This window comes from Scyliorhinus torazame, chromosome 10 (assembly GCF_047496885.1).
Source record: "Scyliorhinus torazame isolate Kashiwa2021f chromosome 10, sScyTor2.1, whole genome shotgun sequence".
Lineage (NCBI taxonomy): Eukaryota > Metazoa > Chordata > Chondrichthyes > Carcharhiniformes > Scyliorhinidae > Scyliorhinus > Scyliorhinus torazame.
The window spans coordinates 89,876,735-89,893,030 of NC_092716.1; the positions used below are offsets into that span (position 1 = coordinate 89,876,735).

At 52.8% G+C, this 16,296-nt stretch overlaps 1 protein-coding gene across 5 annotated transcripts in view; it reads right to left on the minus strand.

Annotated features, from left to right (window-relative positions):
* cpne2 (copine II) overlaps nt 1-16,296 on the minus strand; it is a 464,844-nt gene that overhangs the window by 301,526 nt on the left and 147,022 nt on the right. For all 5 annotated transcript variants that reach the window (XM_072518405.1, XM_072518404.1, XM_072518408.1 and 2 more), the window contains 2 exons: nt 7,010-7,096; nt 6,681-6,740 (listed from right to left, as the gene is read on the minus strand). In XM_072518405.1, coding sequence (XP_072374506.1) covers nt 6,681-6,740; nt 7,010-7,096 — 147 coding nt within the window. The remainder of the gene's footprint in view (nt 1-6,680; nt 6,741-7,009; nt 7,097-16,296) is intronic.

Sequence of the window (16,296 nt, forward strand, 5' to 3'; positions counted from 1 at the left end):
AGGTATAGACAGGGTAGATGCAGGTATAGACAGGATAGATGCAGGTATAGACAGGGTAGATGCAGGTTTAGACAAGATAGATGCAGGTATAGACAGGGTAGATGCAGGTATAGACAGGGTAGATGCAGGTTTAGACAGGATAGATGCAGGTATAGACAGGGTAGATGCAGGTATAGACAGGGTAGATGCTGGTATAGACAGGATAGATGCAGGTATAGACAGGATAGATGCAGGTATAGACAGGGTAGATGCTGGTATAGACAGGATAGATGCAGGTATAGACAGGATAGATGCAGGTATAGACAGGGTAGATGCAGGTATAGACAGGATAGATGCAGGTATAGACAGGGTAGATGCAGGTATGGACAGGGTAGATGCAGGTAAAAGACAGGATAGATGCAGGTATAGACAGGGTAGATGCAGGTTTAGACAGGATAGATGCAGGTATAGACAGGATAGATGCAGGTATAGACAGGGTAGATGCAGGTATAGACAGGATAGATGCAGGTATAGACAGGGTAGAAGCAGGTTTAGACAGGATAGATGCAGGTATGGACAGGGTAGATGCAGGTAAAAGACAGGATAGATGCAGGTATAGACAGGATAGATGCAGGTATAGACAGGGTAGATGCAGGTATAGACAGGGTAGATGCAGGTATAGACAGGATAGATGCAGGTATAGACAGGGTAGAAGCAGGTTTAGACAGGATAGATGCAGGTATGGACAGGGTAGATGCAGGTAAAAGACAGGGTAGATGCAGGTAAGATGTTTCCCCTGGTTGGAGGGTCTAGAACCAGGAGACATCTTTTCAGAATAAGGGAGATGGCAATTAGGACCACGGTGAGGAGAATTCCTTTTACTCAGAGGGTCATGAATCTTTGCAATTCTCTACCCTGGAGGGCTGTGGAAGTTCAGTCATTGAGTGTGTTCAAAACAGTAATTGACAGATTTTGAAACACCAAAGACATGAAGGGATCTAGGGATAATGTGGGGGGAAAGGCATCTAAGTTGGTGATCAGCCTTGTACCATATTGGTGATCCACACTGAATGGTGGAGCAGGCTCGATAGGCTGAATGGCCAACTCCTACTATTATATTCCTCTGTTCCTATGGGCCATTTATCAAGGGCTGGATATAGATCTGTGGAAGCTGCAAAATAATACCTGATAAGCCAGGTTTTATGTTTGACTGGTTGGGTGTGTTATTGATTGTTTTACCTCGAAAGCAAGGCCAGTGAAGACACTCCCAAAGGTAAAGCAAGGCCAGTGAAGACACTCCCAAAGGTAAAGCAAGGCCAGTGAAGACACTCCCAAAGGTAAAGCAAGGCCAGTGAAGAAACTCCCAAAGGTAAAGCAAGGCCAGCGAAGAAACTCCTAAAGGTAAAGCAAGGCCAGTGAAGACACTCCCAAAGGTAAAGCAAGGTCAGTGAAGACACTTCCAAACGTAAAGCAAGGCCAATGAAGACACTCCCAAAGGTAAAGCAAGGCCAGTGAAGACACTCCCAAAGGTAAAGCAAGGCCAGTGAAGAAACTCCCAAAGGTAAAGCAAGGCCAATGAAGACACTCCCAAAGGTAAAGCAAGGCCAGTGAAGACACTCCCAAAGGTAAAGCAAGGCCAATGAAGACACTCCCAAAGGTAAAGCAAGGCCAGTGAAGACACTTCCAAAGGTAAAGCAAGGCCAGTGAAGACACTTCCAAACGTAAAGCAAGGCCAGTGAAGACACTCCCAAAGGTAAAGCAAGGCCAGTGAAGACACTTCCAAACGTAAAGCAAGGCCAGTGAAGACACTCCCAAAGGTAAAGCAAGGCCAGTGAAGAAACTCCCAAAGGTAAAGCAAGGCCAGCGAAGAAACTCCCAAAGGTAAAGCAAGGCCAGTGAAGACACTCCCAAAGGTAAAGCAAGGCCAGTGAAGACACTTCCAAACGTAAAGCAAGGCCAATGAAGACACTCCCAAAGGTAAAGCAAGGCCAGTGAAGACACTCCCAAAGGTAAAGCAAGGCCAGTGAAGACACTTCCAAACGTAAAGCAAGGCCAGTGAAGACACTCCCAAAGGTAAAGCAAGGCCAATGAAGACACTTCCAAACGTAAAGCAAGGCCAATGAAGACACTCCCAAAGGTAAAGCAAGGCCAATGAAGACACTTCCAAATGTAAAGCAAGGCCAGTGAAGACACTTCCAAACGTAAAGCAAGGCCAGTGAAGAAACTCCCAAAGGTAAAGCAAGGCCAGTGAAGACACTCCCAAAGGTAAAGCAAGGCCAGTGAAGACACTCCCAAAGGTAAAGCAAGGCCAGTGAAGACACTCCCAAAGGTAAAGCAAGGCCAGTGAAGACACTCCCAAAGGTAAAGGGGGTTGGCAGAATGATTGAAGATAGGAAAGTCAAAAAGTCTAGTGTTACAAAGTGGTAAACAGCCCCAAATATAATATCAATTCATTATTTCAGCTGAAAAGCTCTAGTTTTCTAGTTATTAATTACCTTGATTTGCTTTTTGCAGTTACTAGTTTTCAGATATTGACGTGAGGAGGTTTAGATGGGAGTTGTCCCCTTATTGTTTCTTATATAGGATAAGCAAGTGTTAAATATTGTTGTAATATCTGTAAAGTGCTAGGAACTAATTAGCTAGGAACTAATTGTTATGTGTAAGTGCTCCAGGGGGGCTCATTTCATGGTGGCACTAGAGACTGATTCGTTGTGTAACCGGTCCTTCTTGTGTACAAAGCAGTATGGTGTTACATAAACATTTTTCATCTTTCCAAGCTTAAAGCGTGATTATTACCAACATCTGCGAACCAAAAGGCACAAGAACACACCGCAGCAAGGTTTTAATAAGGAACCATGCATTGATCTCCTCCTTCAACACAATTCATTTAGCAGACATATTTTATATTACGTATAAACTCATCTAAAATGTGACGGCAGAAGTGTAGGCAAGTGTGTGTGTGTGGGGGGCAAGCACTATGTGCGTTTATTAGTTGGAAAGCACTGTCTGACATGCGGAGGTCCTGAAAGATGCTATATCAATACAAGCTTTTTCTTTCAATTTGGTCTGAAGAAGAGAAATGCTTTTGCTTTTTTGTGCCGGTATTCCCCAAGGTGGAGACGAGACATTTGACTTTGATGGACGTGCTCAGCATTTGCAACGGACATGTGACAGGCTGTTCAACAAATGAAACATATGACATTTTCCAGCCTCCAGGAAATTAAGCCAGAAACCGCAGCACAGCCAGAGTTGACTTCCAGTCCCAAACAGGAAAGGTACATTGCATCACAGAATTGTTACAGTGCAGAAGGAGGATATTTGGTCTGTCCTGCCATCTTCACGTAATTCTGCGCATTGTTCCCATTCAAATAATCATATAATGCCCCCCTTGAATGCCTCAATTGAACCTGCCTCCACCACACTTCCAGGAAAAGTGCGGTGCATGCAGGAATTTCAGGTATTGTATTATATGTATTTGTTGTAGTAAGAGTTGAAAGTCTGGGTTAGCATGTGACTGCTGCAGTAATTATTTTTTTTAAATCCTGGTTTACAAGACAAGTAGACCCCTTGGCTACAAGGGATAATTAAAGCATCGTAAAAGTTGGGCCAATGGGATTTTGTTTATATGCAGAAGGCTCCCTGAGGAGGAGATAATTAGAGACATTGGGGTGAATTCGCCGCCAGCAGGATTCTCCGTTTTGCCAGAAGCGCACCCCCACCCATGGGTTTCCTGACGGCATGGGGTGGCTACAATGGGAAATCCCATTGGCCAACAGCGCAACGGAGAATCCCGCTGACAGCGATAGCTCACCGCCGAGAAACACTCGGCTGGGGAGGTGGAGAATTCACCCCATTGTCTTTAGATTTAGTGAGAGGATGTAGTTAGTGGGAGTAGCAAGAGGTTGAAGCAGTCAGGTGTTGAGTTTCAGCTCAGTTAAAGATTCGACTATGGACGGACCAACAGCTTCTCTCAAAGCAGTTTTGTTCGGAAGATTTTGCCTGTGAACAGAATGGCAGTTTCTGAAAAAGCTGGCAAGATAAAGAGTGTCTGACAGAGAAAATGGGCGGGGTTCTCCGTTGTTCAACGCCGAGATCGTAATCGGTGATCGGGCGGAGAATCCCTGTTAATCACCGAATTGGGGACGGTGCCTCTTTTCGGATGCTCCGCCCCCTTCAAAGCGGAAGTACACCGCAGGCCGTTGGGACAGCCTCAGGACATTACCTGAAGGCCCTACCAGATGCTCTGCCCCCAATGGGCCGAGTTCCCGGCCGCGCGGGACACGTGTGCTCTCAATTTTTGTGAACCCGGCGTGGCGGCTGCGGACTGTGTCCAGCGCCACCACGTCCGAGGGGTAGCCGTCATGCTGGCCGGGGGGAGGCTTCGGCAAGGGCTGGGGGGACTGGTGGGGGGGGGGGGGGGGTGGCCCGGGGTCTCCAGGAGGCACTATCTGGCAGGTCGGGTCTGCTTGCGGCTGGCGCCATTTTGTACTGTACGACCGCTGCAGGTCGTCGCCGTGCGCATGTGCGGACACAGACCCGGCAATTCTCTAGCCGTTTATATCGGGAAGGCTGTGCGTTTTATGTGGCACGGCTGCTAGCCCATCACTGGTTGGAGGATCGGTGCTGGGGCCTCGCCAGTAACCAATAATAACCAATAATTGTTACGACCGGATTGTGTCTAGCTGAGGTGGGCTGTGTAACTGTTCAAATTGTATAAGAATTGATGATTTTCTATGTTCAGGGGAGAGGTGCATGGTAAACCCAGCGGCTTGCTGCCCGCCAATGTAAAATCAATAAACTGTTTGACGTTCAGAGCAGATCGAAGTGTTGAGTGATTCTTTTGGATCCATTCCCGCTAACAATGAGAACGATGATGTTATCATCTATCAACAAGTAAACTTCCAGTATTGTTCCACTTGTTCTAGGGCTAAGCTCTCAGATTGGCGAGGATACATAAAGGCAAGACCAAATGTTTCAACAGATTTATTATGAGATATATGTATTTCTAAGGTACTGAGTGACTGTTTAATGGGTTTGTTTCGCTCAGTGGGCTAGACAGCTGGTTTGTAATGCAGAACAAGGCCAGCAGCGCGGGTTCAATTCCCGTACTGGCTTACCCGAACAGGCGCCGGAATGTGGTGACTAGAGACTTTTCACAGTAACTTCATATTTGTGCCAATAAAAGATTATTATTAAAAGCTGCAGATGGGAAGAGCAGCCAAACGAGCCCCATCCCACAACCTGAGCTCCTCCAGCCTAGCACACGCACCCCTGACCCCCACCTGCCATGAAAGACCCCCTTCGGCACCCTGGAGGCAATTGTTGGGAGGATACTCACCGCTTTGTCACACCTCGGACTGGTAGCCACCACGTTCACATTCCTCAAGACTTGCCCCATTTCACGCCAGCGGGACTCTAGGCTGAGGGGGTTGGAGCGTTCTGCAGCGGGCAAGCGAATCGGGCATACTGTCCATTAATGAGACGTACAACCAGCCTTGGGTCAGGGCGGGAAGCTCAGCTGGGACGTCGGGGAACCCGTTCTGGCCAGCAGGGCGGACCGGGAGACCTGTGACCGGTGTGATGTCTGCCGCAAATCCCGATTTTTCTTTTAAAGACTACCCAATTAATATTTTCCAATTAAGGGGCAATTTAACGTGTCCAATCCACCTACCCTGCACATCTTTGGGCTGTGGGGGCGAAACCCACGCAAACACGGGGAGAATGTGCAAACTCCACACAGACAGTGACCCAGAGCTGGGATTGAACCTGGGATCTCGGCGCCATGAGGCAGCAGTGCTATCCACTGCGCCACCGTGCTGCCCCGCAAATTCCAATTTTGGCCCGAGGTAGGATTCAGTGGGCCATCGCAAATCCCATGACGGCAGCCCCAGAGAATCCTGGCCAAAGTGTCTGTTCTTTTTACTCTTAGTATGGAACGGTGCTGCTTTGTCAGGTTGGACATTTTTGGGGACCGATGGTAGTGTGGTTGGAACCAAGAAATCATGTGATGACACCTCCAGGAATATGTCCAATCAGACAAAGCAAGACTTTTTTTTCCTTTATTCTTTCATGGAATGTGGGCACAGCTGGCAAGGCCAGCATTTGTTGCCCATCCCTAATTGCCCTTTAACGTAGTGGCTTGCTGGGCCATCGCAGAGGGCAATTACCAGTCAACCACAATTCTGTGTGTCTGGAGTCACGTGTAGGCTGGACCTGGAAAGGATGGCAGATTTCCTTCCCTCAAGGGATATCAGTGAACCAGTCAGGTTCTTACAACAATCAATGATAGTCGACATGGTCTCCATTACCGAGACTTGTGTTATATTCCACATTTATTAACTGTATTTAAATTGCACCAGCTGCCTTGATGGGATTTGAACTCATGTCCCCAGAAGATTAACCTGGGTCTCTGGATTACCAATCCAGCCATGTTACCACCATCACCCCTCAGCTGACTCCCAGTCAGTCAATTTTACTAACACAGTATGGGCCAAGAGGTCGGGTGGTCATTTATCCATGAAGGTACATACACCCCTGCAGTTTGTGGTCTGTAACAGCAGGTCAGTACTTTCCGGTTCATTTGAAGGTGATCATCAGGGCCTGACTGAGGTCAACATGCACATGTTTGCCTCTAATTGTCTATCCATTGACAACAAAAATCATGAGGGAAGGTCAAGGAAGATTGCGAAACTTGTACTCACAGTGAACATAAGCTGACAACCGCCAAGGATATAATCCAAGAAGGAGTAATCTCTGGTTACCTGAAACAAATGAAGTCACAACTGTGAGCACTTGTCTGGCCCTGTTTACATATCTTAAAATAATTTACCAGCTGTATACATAATGAGTTAATTTACACATTATTATAATCACAGGTCATGCTATTTGAGGCAATCTTCACATATCATTTACATAATTAGTGTGCTAAAAGCTGTTCAAATCTTATTAAAATAGACGGTTAGTTGCTAACCTTCTCATGCAATTAGATTTTAAACAAAAGGGCTGCATTTTAATGATAGAAAATCTTTACCTTGCAGGATTTAACGACAATTATTCCGGAATTCTTATAGTTCTTTTTCTTTCTTTGTTTCTTGGAATTAATACATTCGAATTCGACCTGTGAGGAGGAGAGTAGGGTCTCTTTAGAAAGATTTGAAGATTTACCTCCTAAAGCGCATTTTGGTGTCGTCGGTTTTCAAACTGGAAATAATGGATTTTGTTTTAAAAAGAGCAGACCAGTTGAAGAATTAAGTGGCACAGTCAATTCAACATTTGTGTCACTGGACCCAGAGGGAGCCAGTACCTTCCCCCCCATTATACAATATGCATCTCCTGCCAGCTGATCATAGGCAGCAAGCAGATGGTGGTCGTGGAAATATCTGTGGGGCACAACACCTCATCCCATTACAGAAGAAAACCGGAGAGGGATTAGAAGCAAGAAGATAAAATTACAGGAGGACGGCAGCAGAAAATTTTACGGACCCCGCCTGCTGCGGGAACTGTCCCAGACGGGACAGAAAATTTGAAGGGCCGTTTAAAGGTCCATTGACCTCGGGCGAGAATTTCCAGTCTTGGGTCGGGTGCTTACAGTGAGCTGGTAGCAGTTTTATTCTTCATGTTTTTTTTATACATTTAAAGTACGCAATCTTTTTTTTTCCAATCAAGGGGCAATTTAGCGTGGCTAATTCACCTACTCTGCACATCTTTGGGCTGTGGGGGTGAGACCCACGCAGACACAGGGAGAATGCGCAAACTCCACACAGACAGTGACCCGGGGCCGGGATCGAACACGGGTCCACGGCGCTGTGAGGCAGCAGTGCTAACCACTGTGCCACCCCTGTCGTCCTGATTCTGTGTGTTTTTAAGGGTAAAGAATTAAATTAATTTTTGTTAAAAAAAAAAGGGCTCGTCCCTAGCTGTACTGCATATGGTTGCCCCATTGAAAAAGGGACATCAAAGCCACAGAGAGATAGAACGTAGAATGCTGCCAGGGATGAAAAACCATAGCTATAAGGATAGAACTGAAGTCCTAAAACTACATCCATTTGAATAAAGAAAGCTTTCAGGAGAAATTAAGATTCAGTGACCAAGAAAAAACTATTTCTTCCGACTGGGGCGAGTCATCAATTAGAATTGGCCAGAAGGAGAGAGGTTCTTTCCACAGGAGGCTTTTGGAGAGTTGAGCACTTTGCCACGGCAGAAACAACTCCATCTTTTAAAGATAAAATGAATAAATATTGAAGCACAGGAAGATACAAGAGCTATGGAGAACATGCATGACATTGGGATTAGTTTGGGCTTGTTCTAGCGTAGAACCACATAGACACAAAGAACCAAATGACTTCCTCCTGTGCTATAAATGTCTATGGCTCTGTGACGATGAGAGGACAAGCAGCTTCTGGTCTGTGGCCAGGTATGGTATAAAGAGACTCAGCACTTTCCAACTTCTGAAACAAGCAGTCTGCCATTAATTTAATATTATGAACAAAAGAGGGCAGCACGGTGGAGCAGTGGTTAGCACTCGGACTGCGGCGCTGAGGACCCGGGTTCGAATCCTGGCCCTGGGACACTGTCCGTGTGGAATTTGCACATTCTCCCCGAGTCTGCATGGGTTTCACTCCCACAACCCAAAGATGTGCAGGTTAGGTGGATTGGCCACTCTAAATTGCCTCTTAATTGGAAAAAAATAATAATTGGGCGCTCTAAATTTAAAAAAAATATATTATGAACAATATATGGGGCGAGATTCTCCGACCCCCCGCCGGGTCGGAGAACTGCTGGGGGCTGGCGTGAATCCCGCCCCCGCCGGTTGCCGAATTCTCCGGCACCGGATATTCGGCGGGGGCGGGAATCGCGCCGCGCCGGTTGGCGGCCCCCCCCCCCAGCGATTCGCCGGCCCGTATGGGCCGAAGTCCCGCTGCTAGGATGCCTGTCCCGCCGGCGTGGACTAAACCGCCTCTCTTACCGGCGAGACAAGGCGGCGCGGGCGGGCTCCGGGGGGGTGCCCCCACGGCGGCCTGGCCCGCGATCGGGGCCCACCAATCCGCGGGCGGGCCTGTGCCGTGGGGGCACTCTTTTCCTTCCGCCTTTGCCACGGTCTCCACCATGGCGGAGGCGGAAGAGACTCCCTCCACTGCGCATGCGCGGGAATGCCGTCAGCAGCCGCTAACGCTCCCGCGCATGCGCCGCCCGGCAATGTCATTTCCCCGCCAGCTGGCGGGGCACTTCTGCCAGCTGGTGGGGCGGAAATCAGTCCGGTGCGGGCCTAGCCCCTCAACGTTAGGGCTCGGCCCCCCAAGATGCGGAGAATTCCCGACTGATGCCCAACTGATTTGCGCCATTTTTGGCGCCGGTTGGCAGACATCGCGCCGATACCGGAGAATTTCGCCCCTGATTTCACCTTTCAGAGTGCAATCGTATCTGTTAGAAGCGAGTGGGAGTTGGGTTCAAAGGATAATACAGCATAGAAGAGGCCCTTTGGCCCATCAAGTCAGTACCAACACATGAAAATCACATGTCCTGTCCACCTAATCCCATTTGCCAGCACTTGGTCCATAGCCTTGAATGTTATGTTGTGCCAAGTGCTGATCCAGGTACTTTTTAAAGGATGTGAGGCAACCTGCCTCTACCACCCTCCCAGGCAGTGCCTTCCAGACCGTCAACACCCTCTGGGTAAAAAAGTTTTTCCTCAAGTCCCCCCTAAACCTCCTGCACCATCAACTTGTGTCCCCTCGTAACTGACCTTTCAACTAAGGGGAAGTGCTGCACCCTATCCATTCTGTCCATGCCCCCTCATAATCTTGTACAACTTGCAAATATTAATCCTTCAGTAGAGCATGTTCTCTTTTCAGATGGTGGTTATCCTGATGAATCTTCCCATTTTCTATTTGTATTTCATTGCTCTATGCAACCTTCTATTCTTTTATTCTTTTAATTACTTTTATGCTATCCAAGTGTTTTCACTTCTATCCTTGCTTTTTAATGAAAATCCAGCTTGAGCATCCTGCCTCCTCTCTCTTTATTTCTTCTGTTGCTTCAGACACAGTGAAGGACTGATTTATCTTTCAGATACACAGGGAAGAGCTACTGCTAAAGGACTAATCTATCTCTCCCTCCCTCTTTACAGCTGCCAAAGAGATTGTCGTGGATGGCATACCTCGGGCGGGACTCTCCGACCCGCCGCCGGGTTGGAGAAACGCCGGGGGGCGGCGTGAAACCCGCCGCACCGGTCCGACGCCGGCTGCCGAATTCTCCGGCGCAGGTTTTTTGGCGGGGGCAGGGATCGCGCTGCGCTGGTCGGGGACCGTTGGCAGTGGCCCCCCCCCCGGCCATTCTCCAGTCCCTGTTTTCGGCCAATCCCACCGGCGTGGATTAGACCAGGTCCGTACCACTGGGACCTGGCTCTGAGGGCGGCCTGCAGAGTCCTCGGGGGGACCCGGCCCCGGGAGGGACCCCCAAGATGGCCTGGCCCGTGATCGGGGCCCACCGATCTGCTGGCGGGCCTGTGCCGTGGGGGCACTCTTTCCCTCCCCGCCGGCCTGTGTAAAGCCCCGCCATGGCCGGCGCGGAGAAGAAACCCCCTGCGCATGCGCAGGAAACATGGCAGCAGTTCTGGGAACACGCCGGCGCTCCTGCGCATGCGCCAACTTGCGCCGGCCCGCGGAGGCCATTCGGCTCCAGTTGGCGTGGCACCAACCACTCCAGCGCCAGCCTAGCCCCCGGACGTGCGGAGGATTCTGCAACTTCCGGGCCGCCCGACGCCGGAGTGGTTCACGCCACTCTTTGGCGCCGTTACGGCCCGCCCGCTTTGTAGCAGGAGGCACAGGGTGATGGTCAAATGTTGTTTTATGACTGGAAGCTTGTGTCCAGTGGTGTTCCACAGGGTTTGGTGCTGGGTCCCTTGCTGTTTGTAGTGTACATTAATGATCTAGATGTGAATGTGGAGGGTAAAATCAGAAAATTTGCAAATGACACAAAAGTTGGTGGCGTGGATCTCCCCATTCTTTCTTCCACCCCATTCTACAGCCCCAAACTTTGGCCTGACAACATTTGCTTGAAGGCTGTTAAGGCTCCAAGGGCAGGATTCTCTGACCCCGGGCCGGGTTGGAGAATCGCCGGGGGGGGGGGGGGGGGTGCGTGATTCACGTGACGCTGGTCTGCCGTTTCGCCGGGGCCCCCCGGTGATTCTCCGCACGGGATGGCCCGAGTGTCCACCGAGATAGGCTGAGTCCCGCCGGTGCTGTTCACATGTGGTCCTACCCGGCAGGACCTCGGCGTCCATCCTGCAGGGGGCGGTCTGGTGGGGGGGGGGGGGGGTCCGACCCCAGGGGAGAGGGGCTTCCACCGCGGCCTGGTCCACGATCGGGACCTACCAATCGGCAGGCAGGCTTCTCCTGGTGGGGGCCTCTTTAACTCCGCAGCTGGCCCCTGTAGCTCTACGCCACGCTGCGTCGGGGCCGCGCGGAGAAGGAAACTATCGCGTTTGCGCTTGTTTGCGCAGACCCGCGGCGCCCGTTTGACGCCGGTATTGGCAGCTGGAGCTGCGTGAGTCGCTCCAGTGCCGTGCTGGCCCCTTGTAGGGTTCAGGATCGCTGCCCCTAGGGGCCTGTTGACGCCATCGTAAAACGCGACGGCGTCAACGCTTAGCCTCAGGATCAGAGAGTCCCGCCCCAACATCTTCCAAACATTGAGCTGAAATATTGGGTGAGATTCTCCGTTGGCCAACGCCGAAATCGGGAAAGGCGATTGGGGGGAGAATCGGTTTTGACACCGGGTTCACGGCAAATCGCAATTCTCCGATGCCTCGACAGTGGCGTCAATGTGTTCCACTCCACACGTACAGTAAACGGCGTTTGCAACCATTAGCAGGCCTGACCCGATATTCTCCAGGGCCTCTGCATTCTCCGCCTCTACTGGGGGAAAATTCCTGGTGGGGAGGTTCACTTGTGCTTTTGAAAATTGAGAAACAGGTGCCATGGCTGATGGGGGAGAGAGAAGTCGTAGGACACGGAGAAATGCAACCTTAGGCTGCCAGTCCTGCTACTGGCCGGGGCTGGGTGAGACGGGCCGTGGTGACCCCCCCATGACACTGGGGCTTTGTCCAGCCATGGACCGCCATTGCCACGCTTATAAGGCAGCCATCTTGCTGCGCACCCCACTGACCACCCACCTTGGTCCCTGATTCCACAGAGTGACACCGGTCATATGGGTGTCCCACCCCACACCCCACTCTCCAGCCCACCACCCCCGCACCGCACCCTCCACACCCCTACCGGCCACCACCTGCCGGCAGAGCATCACGCACCCCGCCCAAGGGCAACGCCTACATCAGCCCCTACAGTGGGGCACCGGGCAGGGGCCACGGAGCTTACCACTGGAAAGGGCAGTGCCAGCCGATGGTACCCCTGACAGCAGGGCCAGAGGTCCCATGGTGCACCAACAAGGCCAGGGAATAGGGACATGCAGGGTCCGCAATGCTAACCAGGGCCACCATGTAGCCCAGTCGACCAGGTTGGGCAGGGGGGTGCGCACCATGCTAATATGTCGGGTTTTACCCCTGCAGACAATGGATATTGGAATTCAACTAGCAATGGTGGCCTTTCTCCTAGTGACCGCAGCCCTGGGTGATGCACTGCAGTTGTACGAGCTGGCGCTGCTCAAGGAGGAGGAAGCTGCAGCAGTGGAGCCTGCCCCAGAGGAACAGGAGGCAGCCCTGAGGACGGAGAGCCAGCAGCCCAACAGGCCGAGGAGGAGGTGCCGCATGAGGCCTCCTGTGTACTTGCTGCATCTGTCATTCGAGGACCTGCCGGACCGGGCATGCCATCGAAGACTCCGAATGAGCAGGGGGACAGTGCGACATATCTGCCGGATCATGAAGCACCTGGTACCACGGGGGAATGGTGGAGGACACCAGCTACCGGTGGCCATCAAGGTGACGGTCGCCCTGAGCTTTTACGCCACAGGTGCGAGCTGAGCTAACCCCCGAGGTTCCCGTGTCACTTGGCACTACCAGTCCTAGAGGCTCACTGCCACCCTGACCAGGGTCTGCCTGCTCGTGGCCATGGAGCACAGGGAGTGGACCACCTTCGTCTGGCACTGCGCCACATCACGTTGCAACTGTGCCACCACCTTCTGGGTGTGCCATATCAGTGAATGACTGTGCCATCTCTCTCTGTGATTGGGCCATCTCCCTCTGTGCCTGTGCAACATCGGTCAGCTGTGACTGGGCCACACTCAGGAGCGCCGCTGCAAAGCCCAGGTGGCCCTGGCACATGGCTGCCTGTGACAGGGCTGCCCTGTCCTGGGCCTCGGTCACCACCTGCACAGAGTGCCCCAGGCCTTGAACATTCTGATCCATGGCCGAAACTCTCGCCCTCAAGGCCTCCACAGCGGACGCCACCTGCACAGTATTGCCTGGGCGGTGCGCAGGTCCGGCACCACCCCCTGCTCCTCCACGCGGTTGGGGGACAGAAAACGCACAGCAGTAGACAGTCCGACATATGCAGCCATGGGGCTTTTTAGCTGGTGGCTTCAGTGGCCAGGGTGTGTGGGATTGGGGTTGGTGCCAGGGCTGCCTACTCACTCTCGTCTTGAGGAGGTCATGCAGTTTTGTCCGGCACTGCTGACCAGTCCGGAATATGTTGCCCACGGCACTGGCTACCTCTGCCACCTACGTTTAGGCACAATGAATGGCCTCCTTCCCACCCCGGGGTACAGGGTCGCCCGCCTCTTTTCCACAGCATCTAGCAGGGTATCCAGTTCCGCGTCAGTGAATCTCAGGGCCATGCGTCTTGCTGCCATCTTGTTGGCTGGGATGGTGTGTATGTGGGGATCGCGGGGTGTATATGTGGCTGCAGCTTGTGAGACACCAGAGTGTCAATCACGGACCTGGTGAATCCGGCTCCGTTTTTCATTGGAATTGATTGTGTTCCACGTGGTACGCTGCTGGAGCAGCACGGTAGTACAGTCGTTAGCACTGTTGCTCCACAGCACCAGGGTCCCAGGTTCGATTCCCGGCTTGCGTCACTGTCTGTGCGGAGTCTGCACGTTCTCCACGTGTCTGCGTGGGTTTCCTCCGGGTGCACCAGTTTCCTCCCACAAGTCCCGAAAGACGTGCTTGTTGGGTGAATTAAACATGCTGAATTCTCCCTCTGCATATCTGAATAGGCGCCGGAATGTGGTGACTAGGGGATTTTCACAGCAACTTCATTGCAGTGTTAATGTAAGCCTACTTGTGACAATAAGGATTATTATTATTATTATTATTAATAACGGTCACTGAACCGGTCCAGGTATGGAGCCAGTTTTGCTGTCGTAGAAGTCCACAAATCCTTCCCCAGCACCTCAGGAATGGAGAATCCGGACGATTAACTCGATTTCCCTCTCCATAAATGCTGCCTGACATGCGGAGTGAATCCAGTGGGCGCGATTCTCCGCTCCCGCGACTAAGTGCCCACGCCGTCGTGAATGCCGTCGAGTTTCACGACGGCGCGAAACGGATCCGATCGATTCAGGGCCCGAAAATGGGCTAGGAGCGGGGCCGCGAGGAACTCGGGGGGCGTGGTGCAAAAGCAGCGTCGTAAGCGCGCAACGCCCGAATGACGCGGCGCTGCGCCATAAATGGCGCAATCCGCGCACGGAAGAACCCAGGAGGAGGAGAGATGGCTGAGCCCCGACGAGCCGCACCGAGGTTCCGGGACATGGACCTGGACACCCTCCTCGATGAGGTTGAAAGCCGAAGGGCCACCCTCTGCCCAAGACGTGGGCATCGCCAGCCGTCCAGCACGGTGAGGCGCGGTTGGCGTGAAGCTGGCACCGCTGTGAGTGCTGTGGGGCACACCCCCCGGTCCGGGGAGCAGTGTCGGAAGAAGCTGCACGACCTCACTCGGGCTGCCAGGGTAAGTGCCATGAGGGTGCCCCCGGGTCACAACCAAACCCCCCCCCCCACCCCGTGCACGAGGGGGGGGAAGTGGGGTGGGGGGTGGAGGGGTGGGGGGGGTTCAGGGTGCACAACATTGTACTCGACCACATGAGCACTGGGACCCCCCCTGGAGAGATGCCATGGCGTGGCTCCAACTGTCTCCACACCCAGCATTAATATAGCCTATATCTGCACGCCCTGATGATATCCGTCTAATTGTGATGCTTTATCCAACCCCCCCTCCCCCCCAGGACAAGACAGCTCACAACCAATGTGAGCGTATGAGAACCGGAGGGGGTTCTCCTGTGCTGCACCCCCTAAATGTTCACGAGCAGAGGGCCCTGGACCTCGCTGGGGGATCCGCCACCCGGAGGTCGCAACATGCCAGGTCGGAGGCGCAGAAGCAAGTGAGACAACCCTGGATGTCCTCACCCCCCCCCCCCCCCAACCCGTCATCTCCCCCCTCACACTCTGCCCACTGCACCCTCGATCCCCTCCCCCCTCACATTGGCCACTGCCCCCTCGATCCCCTCCCCCCCTCACACTCGTACCATTGCACCCTCGATCCCCTCCCCCCTCACACTCTGGCCACTGCACCCTCGATCCCCTCCCCCCTCACACTCATGCCACTGCACCCCTGATCCCCTCCCCCCCTCACACACTGCCCCCACCACCACCATACACCCGTCCCAGCGTGTCTAACAAACCCAGTATCGTTGTGTTCCCCGGGCCAGCCGCCAAACGTCCAGGCTCGTCTCGGCCAAGACAAAGCCGACCATCTCCAACCTCACCGCACCCAGGGACGCACGCCAGAGGGTGGCAGTCAGTCGGACAGAAGGGCCATCCTCTCAGTCTGGGACGCTGGACGGGGACGCACATACGACGGACAGAGATAATACTGAGGGGCACAGGACGGACAGTGACGATGACGCACAGAGAACGGCCACACAGTCCACGGATTCACCTGAAGGGCAACATGACATGGGCCGCATGCACCTTGCGCCAGGCCATGAGGGGGACCAGTACACACCAGACTTCCTAACGGACGATGACCTCGAGCTAGCGGCACTGCTGTCTCCCACACCATCCACCATCGCAGAGACACTCACCTCGGTTGGGCAGATAAGTGATGAGGCTCCCAGGTCACGGTCTGGTACGCACCACACAGCCGAGCCGGTACAGCAGGTGGAGTTTGGAGCAGCCAAGGGGTTGGACGGTCGGAGGGCAGCCCAGGCCCAGCAAACAGCTGCCGCCCAGACGGTTCCCGGGTTCCTTGATGTACTTGACCCACCCGGACAACCGATGCGTGTGGACACCGAGGGACTGAATAACGGGATGAGGGCCATCTTCCAGGACCTGCACACGCAGTTGGAGGAGTCCATTCGTGTCCAGGAGCA